This window comes from Chinchilla lanigera, unplaced genomic scaffold (assembly GCF_000276665.1).
Source record: "Chinchilla lanigera isolate Chin_1 unplaced genomic scaffold, ChiLan1.0 scaffold00036, whole genome shotgun sequence".
NCBI lineage: Eukaryota > Metazoa > Chordata > Mammalia > Rodentia > Chinchillidae > Chinchilla > Chinchilla lanigera.
Window position 1 is genome coordinate 9,163,318 of NW_004955437.1, and position 13,763 is coordinate 9,177,080.

Genomic DNA, 13,763 nt, shown 5'->3' on the forward strand with positions numbered 1-13,763 from the left:
CGGGCGGGGACGCGGGGACGGGGACGCGAGGACGGGGACGCGGGCCTGGCCGCCTGGGCCGCAGCAGGGCCTGGGCCTCCCCGCGCGCAGACCCACCCGGTACCACAAGGGTCGCCCTCCTCTCCGGCGGCTCAGGGCGAACCCGACTCCCTGTGCCCCGACAAACCGCGCAGCCTCTCCCTCGTCCCACCTCCCCGTTCCCGTCCTCACCCTAGCAGGGCAGCAAACCCCTCTCCCGGTGGCTTTCTCACCTGTCACTGTGAGAGACTTGCACCTGCCTCTGTCTTACCCTCTGATTCCATCGCTCCCGTCCCTTCCTTTCCTCTCTGCTCTCGTGCAGTGTCTTCCCCCTGTTCTCAGCACCCCTCCTGGGCCTTATCTCTCCTTACCTGGGAGTCTGGAGTCGTCCCCCGCACACCTGGCTCACACCTTGCATAGTTACACACATGACTTATTTCCACACACAGACACCTGGGGATACACCTCTCTGAGTCTCCCACTCCCTCTCTCTCTGTCACACACGCCAGCCCTGCACTCTCCAATGCTCTCTGAAAGACATTCATAATCACCTCTTCCTCCCCAAGCCCCCTCCCCACTACCACCCGGCCTCCCACACTCAGAGAGGCCCAAGAGGCAGCTATGGACACTGAATTTCTGGAGTGTGTCTTGCACCCCAAATGGAACTCAGTGCAGTCTTCTGAGAGGGACAGAGGAAAGGATGGTGCCTAGAGAGACACATAGCTCTCGTTTTCCACCTCACCTGCTCCTTTTAGGGTTGCCCATCTGTAAAATGGGAGCAGGGCTGGGGATGGGAGCAGCGACACAAGCACCTGCCTGGCAAGTGCAAGGTCCTGAGTTCGATTCCTGATGCCCCCGCCCCCAAAAAAAGGAGCAGGACAATTTCCTCATTCACCTACAGAATCCACTATCACAGGGCTGCAAGGCCCACCAAAGGTCGCTCCGTTCAACTCCTTTTTAAAAATTTTTTGGTGGTGCTGGGGATTGCACCCAGGGCCTCGAGCATGCTAGGAAAGTGCTCAACCACTAACTACACCCTAGAAGGAGGTCAGCTCCTTAAGGCCCCTCCCCACCAGCTCCATTGTTTCCTCAGTCTCATCTCCCCACCTTCATTCCAGAACCCTCAACCCTGCCTCACCATCCCTGCCATGGCCCTCACTGCCCTCCAAACTCCTGATCCCCCATATCCCACACGGTGGAGGGAAAAGCTTTGCAGATTGGAAAAACAGGTCAGTTCATCATTTCAAGGAAGGATGACAATGTCCTTCCCCATGAAGATCCCTTCTCCTCATGTCCCCAGGGGGACACCATGACCTGTTGAAGGATGTCTTGTGCCTTCATATCCCACCCCGCCCTCTGATCAGGGGCCTAGATGCTTGGGTCCGGTTGAATCACCCCATCCCAAGGGAAGTCAGGAATGTCCTTCCCACCTGATGTATAGTCACTGTCCTCTTTGGGAATCCCCAGCCTAAGTAACTTCCCTGCCGCTCTCTTCTGTTTGTGACCCTCCAGGGTGATTCTGAGGGCACTGCAGCCTGCATGTAAAAAGTACAGGGGACAGAGGAGGGCGCAGATCCTGGCCCCATCCTGGACTGGGATGGCAGAGATCTCAGAAAGTCATCTCTTTTGGCCCTCTGCCCGCACACATGCAACATGACAGACACATAGACACAGACTCACACTGACACACCAGCACACAGACATGGAAAGAGATGCACATTCATGTAGAGGGATGCACGTACAGAACCACACGCAGACATACCAGATGCACACACTTTCCCTGGGTAACGTGTCCCTCAGTTGGGACACTCACCCTGATGTCCATTGTCTGTGCAGACACAGAAAGGTGTGGCCGTCCACCCTCCCCAGACCTGTGGCCCTGGTCACTCCTCCTGCTTCTTAGGGTGCTCCCACTAGCCTGCTGTCCCCACTTACCCTGCCCTGCCCCTCTGGAGTGGTCACAGGCTGTCGTCCTTCCTAGGTCCATGTCTTGAGTCCCTATCTTGCATCCACCCCTGGGCTCGCATCCTGGACCCTAGGCCCCATGGTGGGGTGAGCATGTCAGCCAGCCGTGCACCCCTCACTTAGCACCCCCAAGAGGCTGTCCAGCACCTCTGCATTCCCTTGTCACATCGCCACGGCTGTCAGCAGGTCACTCTGCTGTGGGCCTCCCGTGGGTCACCCTCTGGTCAGTAGGTCTTCCCCTTTCACCAAGCCTGGCACGCACAGCTCTTTGGGCATTTTGTGGCACAGGAGGTGCAGAGACCCAACGGGCCTTTCTGGCCCGGTCTCCGGTACAGCAGCGTAGGTTCGGGTCCTGTGTGCTCCCTTGGGTAGCGGGTCCGCCCCACGAGTTAGCTCGTGTCTCTTTGGCCTGTGTCCATGCCATTGTCCTCTCCTCTCCACCTGTGCTGCGCTGCTGATTCCAACATCTCCCCTGTGCGGTCTGTGACCCCCCCATTGACCCCCACCCCCAGGCGCATCCCGCAGGTGGTGGACCCCCTCCTTGTGTGCAGGTGTCGGGGCCCAGCCCTCACTGCTGCTCCCCACCCCCAGGTAGATGGCCCCCCCAGGGCAGGCCCTGCGGACACCCCTCCCTCCGGCTGGCGGATGCAGTGCCTAGCGGCCGCTCTTAAGGACGAGACCAACATGAGTGGGGGAGGGGAGCAGGCCGACATCCTGCCGGCCAACTACGTGGTCAAGGACCGCTGGAAGGTGGTGAGTGCCCGGAGCGCGGAGGAGGGGGTGAAGACTTGGAGGGCGGGTGCCCCAGGAACGAGGCGTCCCCAGCTCTCGGCATCCAACTTCCAGGCCTTATGTTGCGCACACGTGCAGACCCTCGGCTGCTCGCGGCACCCTCGACCCCACCCCTGTCGCCCCCTCCCGCGGGGTCGCGTGGGCCGGGTCCGCCTGGAGCGACTCCTGGTTGGACGCAGTGGCCCGAGCCGCAGAGCCCCGCGCCGGGGGTGGGGGGGCTCGGGCGCTGTCCCGGCCGGACCTTGTGAAGGGCAGGGAGGAGCGCGTTTCTCGCTTGCGCAGGGCCGGAGGTGGGGTTTGGGGACCCAGGCCTGGGGCGCCCCCGCCCCGCGCTCCCTCCCGGCCCTGCGGCAGGTGCAGAGCTCTCAGCTCCCGTACCCGCCCGCCGCGCGGCATGATGGGGGCTGTAGTCCGCCCCGCGGGTGGCGGGGCGGCGGGGCCACGTGGGGTCGGGACGAGGCTACTTTGGACACCAGGCCTGAGGGCGATCAGACCCCCGTCCCCTCCCCTTCTTCCCACTGATTCGAGCGCCGCAGTGTCCTCTGATCTCTCCGGGGACGGTGGTGTCAGGGGAGCAGTGTGAGAGTGGGGTCCGCAGTGCGTGAGGACGAAGGGGGGTTGAGGACAGCAGAGGTCAGGCTTGCACTGAGTGTGTGCGCGCGCGTGTGTGTACGTGTGTGTGTATGTGTGTGTGCTCGCGCGCGCGCGCTCGCGCGCCCGAGTGGAGGGGAGGCTCAGCTCACCAGGGGTGCGGGCTTGGAGGGGAGGGTGGGGCTTGGCTGCAGGCGGGTCTCCATGACAACTGTCACCCGGCGGTGCGCAGGTCCCCTTGGGGTCCGGGGCGATAGGCAAAGGTGGCAAGGCCTTATCAGGGATGGGGAGGAGCGCGGAGAGGAGACTCCAGGGTCCCGGGAGTGAGGGAAGGAATGTGACAGAGACGTCCTCAGAAAGAGCAATGGGACAGATACTGAGAGGCAGCCACGCAGGCCTAAAAGGATGAGGGCCTGGGAGGGAGGAGGCGCCTTCAAGACCCCTTGGGCCGGGCTCCAGAGCCGGTTCCTAGCAGGTGAGGAGGAGGTGTGGAGTGTTCAGGCTGGGACTTTGTGCTCCTAGGGGCCGGGGCAGGAGGAGGGCATGGGGCGGGGGGTGGTGGGGTGGCTTGGAGAAGGGCAGAGAGCCAATTTTGCCAGCCCCGGGTCTCTGCTGTGGAGTGCCAGGTTCCCCCCTTCTCTGTGAAGGATGGGACTGGGACGGGAGGCAGAAATCTGAGCAGGACAAACTGCCCAGAGAGGGGCTGTGGTCAGGAAAAAATGGGACCAGTTGCATATTTAAAATAATCACATCTTATCCTTTCTGAGGGTGCTTCTCAGGATGAGAAGAGCAGACAATAAAGTGTAGCCTGTTGCCTGGTGCTTACATGGGTTTTCTCAACAACCTGGTGGAGAAACTGCTAGTGTCCCTATTTCACAGGTGTGGAAACTGAGGCTGGAGATTAGCTAATTTGCCAAATTCCCTTCGTTATTAGGTGAGACCAGGTCTGTCTGCCTGCTGGGTAACGCAGTCACCAAAAATCAGCCCATCCAAGAATTAGAACCGTAGCTGGAGGGATCTTTGTGACCAGTTCTAGTCCAGCTTTCTTCATCTTCCAGACTCAAGGATTCCCCAGAACTGGGCCCCGAAGCCAGGTCTCCTTCCTGAGTGATGCTGGCCCATGGGTCGTGTTTCTGCCAGGTTAAGGAGGAGAGGTGGACTCAAGACTGACAGAGGGGGGCTGAGTAGAACCTCCCATGAGAGGGTTGTGGGGGACTGGGTGGGGACTCTCCTGAGTCCTAGGGACTCTCTTCTTCAAGGGCCCCTTCTTCCTTGATTGAGTTGTATTTTATGGCTGCACTAGTGTGAAAAGGAAATGTTTGTAGTATGCATACATTTTTCTCCCTGACCTAAAAGATCATGTTTTTCCTTTTCTGATTTTGGAAAAATGAAAGCTTTTTTATGAATCCGTAACAGTATCACAGTGCTCCATAGATAGGTGGACCCCACCCTTAGGCGGAGGGTGGAAGGGTGCTGGGGGTGGACAGTGCAGACAGGAGGGGACAAAGAGGAAGGAGAAAAGCTCTACTTAAAATGACGGGGAAGAGGGGCCGGGGATATCGCTCAGCAGCACAGCGCCTGCCTGGCAAGCTCCAGGTCGTGAGTTTGATTCCCAGTACCAAAAAAAAAAAAAAAAGGGGAAAAGAAATCCCCTTCGTGCCCCAGGAAGTTGGGGAGTGGGTGTCAGAAGTGTCTCAGCCATCCTGGGCCTTGGTTCCTTCCCTCCAGTGAGGATGGTGGAGGCCGGCCGGCCCGGGCTTGGACCTCAGCACACACCATGAGTGCTGGTGTAGTCACCACCCTGACCACATCCGGATTCATCTGTGTGGGCTCTGCCTTCACCTGTCCAGGTGCAGATGAACCTGCCAGTGTGGCCTGGTGAACCACTGCGTCTCAGTTTCTCCTCTGTGCACAATGGGGGATTAAATTCCCAGGTCCTTTTCTCTGTGATTACTCACAACAAAGCTAAGAGCAGGTGTGGTGGTGCACACCTATAATTCCAGCACTTGGGAGGCTGAGGCAGGAGGATTGCCATGAGTTCAAGGCCAGCCTGGACTACATAGCATAACCCTTGTCTCAAACAAACAAACAAACCAGACAGCAAAGCTCAGGGATCTGGAAGGTATTAGTGGCTCCTCTGAGTCTAGAGCTGCCTGAGAAAGATGGACATTGTCTCCCTAGAGTTGCTCTGTCCCTCCGGGCCTGTCGAGAGCCTGACTAACTCCCCTCTCCACCAGAAAGATGCTCGGGTTGCTGGCTGTGTTTCCTCCTTCCTCTTTGCTTCCTGGGCACAGGGACCTTTGTGGTCCCACCCAGCCTCTGGCTTTTCTCCTAGATCTTCCCTTCACCGCTCTCTCTGTGGCCCGGTTGCCACTGCCACCTGCTGGAGCTCCTGGCCGTCCCCCAGTGCTGCCTTTGCACTGAGCCCCATCCCCACCCCTTCTCGTTATTTATTTTGAGACAAGGTCGCCCAGAAATGGGCTTGAATTTGTGCTTCTCCTGCCTCAGCCTCCCCAATGCCGAGATTACAGGCGTGCACTATACCAGGCTGTGCTGTAGCTTTCTTACATCAGATTTAGAACTCAGCACTTCTCCTGCTCCCCAGTCACTGCCGACCTGTGTTCTCACCCTTCAAGCCCCCTGGACCTCCAGGCTGAGATGAGTTCTAATCCCTCCCCATAGCTCACTGTGGCTGTGCCCCTGCCCATTCCTTGCCACAGTCCCCCTCTCCTTCTCTCTGCTTTGAGGAGGCTAAATAAAAGGCACGGAGGGTCAGGTTGCTGTTGCTCTCTTCTCTGAAGCTCCTTCCGTCTTGGCGCTTTGCCCCCCCCCCCGCCCGATCTGGGGCGGAAGTCACCCTGGTTCTGGGCATGTACCTAGGGACCAGGAAGTGATGTGGGCATCTGCAGTGGGCATGGGCTGTGGATACCCTCTGCTGAGTCCCCTCTCCTGACTACTGTTTCCCTCAGGTGCCATACTTCAGGAAGCCACCAGCCTGGGAAGTGTGGCCCTCCATGCCCAGGCTGAGAGGTCCTGGGAGCACTTTCTTTCTGCATGGGAGTTGCTCAGGCTCAGGGAGTGTGATGGTGTTGTTCTTCTAGAGAAGGAAAAGTCTGGGACAGCCCTGATGTCCAGAGTCTTACACAGCAGGCCCGCCTCTACGTCTCCACAGAGTCATGGGTGTCTTGTGTTTCCTGCTGCCATCTGCCATCTGCTCTTGTGTGTGTGTGTGTGTGTGTGTGTGCGTGCACATGCACGTATGTCAGGTGTTAGGACAGGGCATTCCTAAGTAGCTGGGTGTGCCGATGGGGCAGAGCAAGGACCTGGTGTCCTTCTCTCCAAGGACCCTGAGTCCCCATCAGCAAGATGCCACCCCTGAGGGCGGGATGAGGATGGGCTCAGCCTGACCCTGAGTGCCCTCCTCCTCTATCTCCATAGCTGAAAAAGATCGGGGGCGGGGGCTTTGGTGAGATCTACGAGGCCATGGACCTGCTGACCAGGGAGAACGTGGCCCTGAAGGTGGAGTCGGCCCAGCAGCCCAAGCAGGTCCTCAAGATGGAGGTGGCCGTGCTCAAAAAGCTTCAAGGTACAGGCCAAGGGGATGGGAGGGAGGAGGCCATGGAGCCAGGGGCTGGAGAGGCTGACAGGCCTCGCAGGTGGAGGCAGAGGGAGGCGGGGCCACGGGTCCTTGAGTGTTAGAGAGATTATAGGGCTGAGGGCAGGCGGAACTGGGGGCAGGGCCAGCACTGGCCCAGGTGGGGAGCGGGGGAACCAGAGCGGCCAAGAGCTTCCAGGAGCTGGAGGGGAGGGGAAGTGCAGGCTCTGGGAGGCCCCCTCTGTGTCCCCAGGGAAGGACCACGTGTGCAGGTTCATCGGCTGTGGCAGGAACGAGAAGTTCAACTATGTGGTGATGCAGCTGCAGGTGCGTCCGCTCCGGCCTCCTTCTGTCCCCTCCAGCTGGGCTGGGTCTCGGGGTGGGAGTAGGGAAGACAGGAGCCTGCCGTTGCCAGGATGGGAGGACCACACAGCTGGGGGCAGGGCTGGTGTCACAGGATGTGGGACCCCCTGCCACCTGCTCCTAGGGCCGGAACCTGGCCGACCTGCGCCGCAGCCAGCCGCGGGGTACCTTCACACTGAGCACCACCTTGCGGCTGGGCAAGCAGATCCTGGAGTCCATCGAGGCCATCCACTCAGTGGGCTTTCTGCACCGAGACATCAAGCCGGTGAGCCAGTGAGCGCCGCCCCGCCCAGCCCTCCTCTCCCTGGTGTCCCCTAGCACATCCCTGCCCGCTCCTCTGTGTCTCTCTGAGGTTCCTTCTGCAGCCCTCACCCCCACCTGGGCACTCCTTGAACCTGGGAAGGGCTCACAGCCACTGTCCCCCCAGTCGAACTTCGCCATGGGCAGGCTGCCCTCCACCTACAGGAAGTGCTACATGCTGGACTTCGGGCTGGCCCGGCAGTACACCAACACCACGGGGGATGTCCGGCCTGTGAGTACTGCTGCAGACCCGGGTGGGACTGTCTCCAGCTTCTCTCACAGCTGCCTGAGCTGGCTTGGCCTTGTCTTCAGTATTAGCACCCCTACTCCAGGGGCCCCTGACTGTGCTCCTCTCTCCCAGCCTGGGCTCTTGGCAGAGGCTACATCCATAACTGGGTCCTTCTTTCAGCCCATGGTGGGCAGTGAGCAGGCATAGGCTCGGGTGTCAGAGGGCAGAGCTGCGCTTGGGAACAGGGCTGAGGTGTGGCTGAGGTCGGGTGCAGCAAGTGATGTGCTTGCTGGTGTCTCTCTTCGGCAGCCTCGGAATGTGGCCGGGTTCCGGGGAACTGTGCGCTATGCCTCCGTCAATGCCCACAAGAACCGGGTGAGTGGCGAAGCCTGGGCGAAGGATTGGGTGGGCAGAGTGGGTGAGGTTAGTGCGGGGCATGCTGCTGATCTTGGGGCTAAAAGGAGGGGAGGAGTCTCTCTTCGGCCTCTTCTTTTTTCTCCAGAGCAATCCCTGTACGGCCAAAGCACAGAGGCATTTTGAGTAGGGGATTCCCAAAGTCTGAGGATCAGAGATAGAACTTAGGCCTCAGGGAGACCCCAGCTTTGCCAGTAAAGGCTAGGTACCAGGTGGATGTGTCCTCCCCCGCAGGAGATGGGCCGCCACGATGACCTGTGGTCCCTCTTCTACATGCTGGTGGAGTTTGCAGTGGGCCAGCTACCCTGGAGGAAGATCAAAGACAAGGTGAGGTCCCTCCCTCCCCATGGGCCAGGGAGACCGAGGGTGGAGGTGGCCGGGCTCCACTGTCCCCTCTGCCTGCAGGAGCAGGTGGGGATGATCAAGGAGAAGTATGAGCACCGGATGCTGCTGAAGCACATGCCCTCCGAGTTCCACCTCTTTCTGGACCACATCGCCAGCCTCGACTACTTCACCAAGCCCGACTACCAGGTGGGAGCCTGCATGCCACCCCCACTGCCTGCTCCTGCCTAGTACATCTCCCTGTCTTCATTGTTTTTTTTTTTTCTTTTCTGTGGTTCTGGGGATAAACCCAAGGCCTTCACACTGAGCTACATCCCAGGCCTTCTCATTTTCTTATGTTTGATTTTGAGACACGGTCTTGCTAAATTGCTAAATTGTCCAGGCTGGGTTTGAACTTGCTATCCTGCCTCAGCCTCCCAGAGTGCTGGGATTAAAAGTTTGTGCCACCATGCCCAGCTTCCGCCTGTCTTCCAACTCCACTAGATTCTTTTGTGACCTTTTTTGTTTGTTTGTGTTTGCTTTTTTGAGACAGGATCTCGCTATGTAGTTCAGGCTGGCCTTGAACTCACTATGTAGCACAGTTTGGTCTCAAACTCCTGGTGATTCTTCCACTTTAGCCTCCCAAGTGCTGGGACTATAGGCATGTGCCACCACACACAGCCTCCTGTGACCTTTTAAATGGGAGCCCCAGCTAAGATTTATCAACAGTTGACCCTGTTCTCAGTGCATTCCTCAAATTAATTCATTCAAACTTCAAAAAAAAGCCTTTGATGATACTGAGTATTCCCTGTATTATCATTCCAGTGCTTAATTTCTGAAGCCATACCATTCATGGAGGAACAGGCCTATGATCCTGGCATTCAGGAGGCTGAGGCAAGAGGATTATGAGTTCTAGGCCAGCCTGGGCTACATAGTGAGACTCTGTCTCAAAAAAAAATTCCTGAAGTCAAATGCATTGGTGTCCTTTACACCAGAATCCTGCAGGGGGCTAAGTGGGGTGATTGCTCTCATTTCATAGATGGGGAAACTGAGGTATGATATCATGATTAAGAGCAAGGGTGGGTTCAGGTATAGTGATGTATCACTTAAGGACACGTAAGTCACCGTTGTGTGACCCTCACAGGGCACGCTTACACACATACCAAGAAGGCCTAGCTGTTGCTCACCTGAGCCGTATTGCATGTGCAAAGATCGTAGCATGTGTGTCACATGTTTCAGCACACTGCTCCTAGAGCCATGATGCCCAAGAAAGAGTAAACCAAGTGGAGGAAATGAGGCAAACAGGAAATAAAGCCCCAGGGGCTGTGTGAGTGGCTGCGTAACACAGCACATTTACAGTGGACCTCTTTATAAGGAGAGGTGCGCACCGCCCGGGGTGGTTGGTACAGGCACCTCTTGGGGTCCCCCAGGCCACACAGCTTCATTCACCTCCCATGCTGGGCCCTAAACGGGCTGCTGAGGAGGTAGAATCGGAGGAAGGCACAGCCCAGTGCCGAGAGGGAAGCTGGGGCATCAGAGAGGAGAGGAGGCTGCCTTCCAGGGGCATCTCCCACGGGGAAGCTCCGGAGGTTCTGCTGCGATGGTGGAAATGACAAAGGAGTTCGAGGATAGTAATCAGGGGACCAATCTCAGAGGACCTGTGTCCAGCTGGTGGGGCATAATCCAAGATGCTAATTTGCATGCTGATTTGCATATCTCATGCATGTTTTCATTTAAAATCAATGTGCCATTCTCCTTCCAATGCCCCATCCCAGAAGGCACCTCTCTTCCCTTCCCCCTGCAGTCCCTGCAACTCCCCCTTGTGCCTGGCCAGCCCCGGGGTCACCTCTCTGTCCTCCCCCACCCCGCCCCTGCAGTTGATCATGTCGGTGTTTGAGAACAGCATGAAGGAGCGAGGCATTGCTGAGAACGAGGCCTTTGACTGGGAGAAGGCGGGCACTGACACCCTCCTGTCCACGAGCACCTCCACCCCGCCGCAGCAGAACACCCGGCAGACTGCAGCCATGTTTGGGTGAGTCTTGGGGTGACTGGGGAGCTGTCCTCCTGCACCTGGATGTGCGTGGCTGTCTCGCCCCAGTAGGTGCTTCACAGCAGGGTTCTGGAACTTGAATGGTTCTGCTGCACTAAGTGGGGTGAGCTTCTCATTTGGAGCTTGTGACCCCAGCTCAGGAGCAAGGAACCTTCCGTGAACGACCCGAGCTCCAAGGTGCTCATTACTGTGCATCCCGAGACCACACACGAATGTCTGTGACTAACAGTCAGAACTGCAGGCCCATGTGGCAAGCACCGAGACCAAGGTGGCCCAGGAAAGGGCTCTCCACCCAGCCCGGGGCTACCTCTAAGGCGGAGGCTCCCCAGGACTTGCCATGGCGCCCAGATCTGTAAAGAGGTGGCTTAATGACTCCAGAGTGGTCCTTCCTTTTAGACTCAGTCTTGGGTCTAAAGAACCCAGGTGCTGATCCCACTGGGAATCTGCCAAGGCCTAGAAAGACACGGGGTCTCCTGAGGAAATAGAGCTGGGATGTGTGGCATCTGGTCTCAGAAGCCTCATGGGGCAGTGCTGGGCCCAGGACGCTGCATCCCCTGCCGGGGAGCCTTCTCTGTGCCTCCTCGGGTGGCCTCCAGAGCCTGTTCTTGTGGGAGGGGCTTTGGGAGCAGGGGAGCCCTAGCCAGCCCCGCTCCTAACCCCACCTGGCCTCTCCAGAGTGGTCAACGTGACGCCCGTGCCCGGGGACCTGCTGCGGGAGAACACAGAGGACGTGCTCCAGGGAGAGCACCTGAGTGACCAGGAGAACGCTCCCCCCATCCTGCCTGGGAGGCCCCCTGAAGGGCTAGGCCCCGGCCCCCACCTCGTCCCCCACCCTGGGGGTCCTGAGGCTGAAGTCTGGGAGGAAACCGATGTCAACCGCAACAAACTCCGGATCAACATCGGCAAAGTAATTGAGCCAGGGAGAAGGGCTCAGGCCTCCCCGCCCGCTTCCCAGCCCTCAGCCCCAGCCCATTCCTCCTGGGCACCTTCTCCCAGCCAGTGGTCTCTGAGCAACCCCCTGACGCGTGGCACCCCTCCTGCAGACCCCCTGTGTGGAGGAGGAGCAGAGCCGAGGCGTGGGGGTCCCCAGCTCCCCGGTGCGTGCACCCCCAGACTCCCCGACGACCCCAGTGCGTTCTCTGCGCTACCGGAGGGTCAACAGCCCCGAGTCGGAGAGGCTTTCCACGGCCGATGGGCGAGTAGAGCTGCACGAGAGGAGGTGGGTGTGGGAGTGGCAGTGCGGGGGGATGGGGCTCCTATGGTCTCTGCTGTCATATGGTGGAGATGTGGAGGTGCTGGAATGTGCTGTAGGGTCCTGCTCAGCTTGGGGTCCCACTTGGTAGGCGTCAGTGATAGCCTGAGAAAGGGGTCCCAACTCTGCAGGGCAGGGCTTGCAGGAGGGAGACCTGGTCTCCTGGTCCAGGAGATGTGTGGCTGGGGATCAGTGTGTTTCCAGGACTCTTCCTAGCCGCTAATTATGGATCCTAAGAGCAGCGGAGGCGGGTGCCTGGGAAGGGAGCTGTGGGAGGAGAAGACAGAGGATGCCACGTTTGGGGATTGAGGCCAAGGGGTCTGAGGGCAGAGTGGGGAGGGTTGTGGGGGTGGAGCATGCCTTTGGAAGGAGGAGGGGCTGGCTAGGGAGAGGGGCCAGGTAGAGCCTCTTCTGAGCTGTTGGTGCAGGGGGCACCAGGTAGAGAAGTACCTGGAAGATAGCCCCACTTTCCTTGGACCCTGAGGGTACTTTGCCCCCAGCAGGCCTGGGTACATATCTGCCCCAGGAAGGTCTTCCCAGGCCCAGCCTCAGGTGAAAGGGGTATCTTTAGGTGCCCAAGTAGTGTCTTTCCTCCTGACCTACCTCAGCATGGCCTCCCGGACTCTGCTCTAAACTGTATCCCCCCTCAAAGATGGGTCTCAGTACCTCCATGGGGTGCCCAAGACTGGCCTGTGTAGGTGACAGTCTTTGACCACCAGGCTGACCTGCCCAGTGCTGAAGACTACATTGGCACCATGTAGACCAGAGGCCCTCGGTGTGGAGGGTTCTGGATGCACTCAGAGAAAAGAGGAAGGGCGGATGGGAGGGGTGTTCCTTTTTTTTTTTCTTTTTTGTCTTTTTTTGAGACAGGGTCTCGCTATGCAGTTCAGGCTGGTCTTGAACTCACTTTGTAGCCCAGGCTGGTCTTGAACTTGCAACGATCCTCCTGCCTCAGCCTCCCGAGAGCTGGGATTACAGGCGTGCACCACCACGCCCGGCTGGGAGGGAGGTTCCTAAAGAGGAGAGAAGAGCTGCCCTCCGTGGGAGCCCTGATCAGGTTGGCTTGGGTCACAGTGAACCCCAGCTTCTGGGAGAGTGGGAAGCAGAGCGTTCTAGGAGGGCAGGTTCAGGATCATACAGCACAGCTGCACACATGTGTGTCTGAGGATGGCACAGATCCCAGATCTTAGTTCTTAGGGTGCCCTGGTGTTCGACAGGTGACGGTTCTTTAAACCGCATCCTCCCACTCCACACACAGAACTCTGGAGGTAGTGTGAGATTCCCAACAACCCCGAGGTAGTGAGAGGAGAGATGTCCGAGGCAGGACCAGTGCCTCCAGGGGTGAGGCTGTGGGGAGCCCGTCCCCACTACTGGCAGAGCTCTCAGCCTCCTGGGGACACAGACAGGAAACAGATATAAATAAGGTCCACTGTTGCCCGCTGCAGGCTGTGCAGGGAACACAGGGACACGTTGGTGATGCAGCGCATATAAAGCCACAAAGGATGAGAGAATGGGCAGTTAGGAAACTGAATTTGAAGTGGTTTTCAATAGGGAAATGGAGAAACGGAGGCTTTATCAGGTCGGGAGGAGCCTTGGATACCAGACTGGAGAACACAGGCTTTGTTCTCGGGGCGAGGAGTTCATCAAGCTGGGGATTCCTGGGGGAGGCGATGTTTGCCCTGGATGCAGCCTAGAGCAGCTGGCTTTAGGAAGATCAGGTTCCCGGGTTCCCCGGGGTCCCCAGGGCAGAGCCAGTGTTCCTGAGGCACAAGAGGTAGAGTTTGTTTTCTGCACATTCCTGTTCACAGCACAGTGAGCACTCAGAAACATTTGCTGAATGAATGAATGAATGAAGGGACAAATGAACAAATGA

At 58.3% G+C, this 13,763-nt stretch overlaps 2 protein-coding genes across 7 annotated transcripts in view; one reads left to right on the forward strand and one right to left on the reverse strand.

The window, feature by feature from the left end:
* LOC102019957 (E3 ubiquitin-protein ligase RNF4-like) overlaps window positions 1-436 on the reverse strand; it is a 12,541-nt gene extending 12,105 nt beyond the window's left edge. Inside the window, exon 1 of the mRNA XM_005390135.1 lies at window positions 390-436. Coding sequence (XP_005390192.1) covers window positions 390-436 — 47 coding nt within the window. The remainder of the gene's footprint in view (window positions 1-389) is intronic.
* The window catches only part of Ttbk1 (tau tubulin kinase 1), a 33,219-nt gene that overhangs the window by 1,438 nt on the left and 18,018 nt on the right, over window positions 1-13,763 (forward strand). For 2 of the 6 annotated variants that reach the window (XM_013517133.1, XM_013517135.1), the window contains exons 1-12: window positions 1,209-1,247; window positions 2,575-2,736; window positions 6,805-6,952; window positions 7,215-7,288; window positions 7,449-7,589; window positions 7,752-7,856; window positions 8,163-8,228; window positions 8,502-8,594; window positions 8,673-8,798; window positions 10,466-10,620; window positions 11,314-11,545; window positions 11,682-11,857. In XM_013517133.1, the coding sequence (XP_013372587.1) occupies window positions 2,629-2,736; window positions 6,805-6,952; window positions 7,215-7,288; window positions 7,449-7,589; window positions 7,752-7,856; window positions 8,163-8,228; window positions 8,502-8,594; window positions 8,673-8,798; window positions 10,466-10,620; window positions 11,314-11,545; window positions 11,682-11,857 (1,424 nt within the window). In that variant the 5' untranslated portion in view covers window positions 1,209-1,247; window positions 2,575-2,628. Of the gene's footprint in view, window positions 1-1,208; window positions 1,248-2,574; window positions 2,737-3,466; window positions 3,842-6,804; window positions 6,953-7,214; window positions 7,289-7,448; window positions 7,590-7,751; window positions 7,857-8,162; window positions 8,229-8,501; window positions 8,595-8,672; window positions 8,799-10,465; window positions 10,621-11,313; window positions 11,546-11,681; window positions 11,858-13,763 lie in introns of those variants that run through there. The other 4 variants (XM_005389756.2, XM_005389758.2, XM_013517134.1 and 1 more) reach the window with 4 other exon arrangements.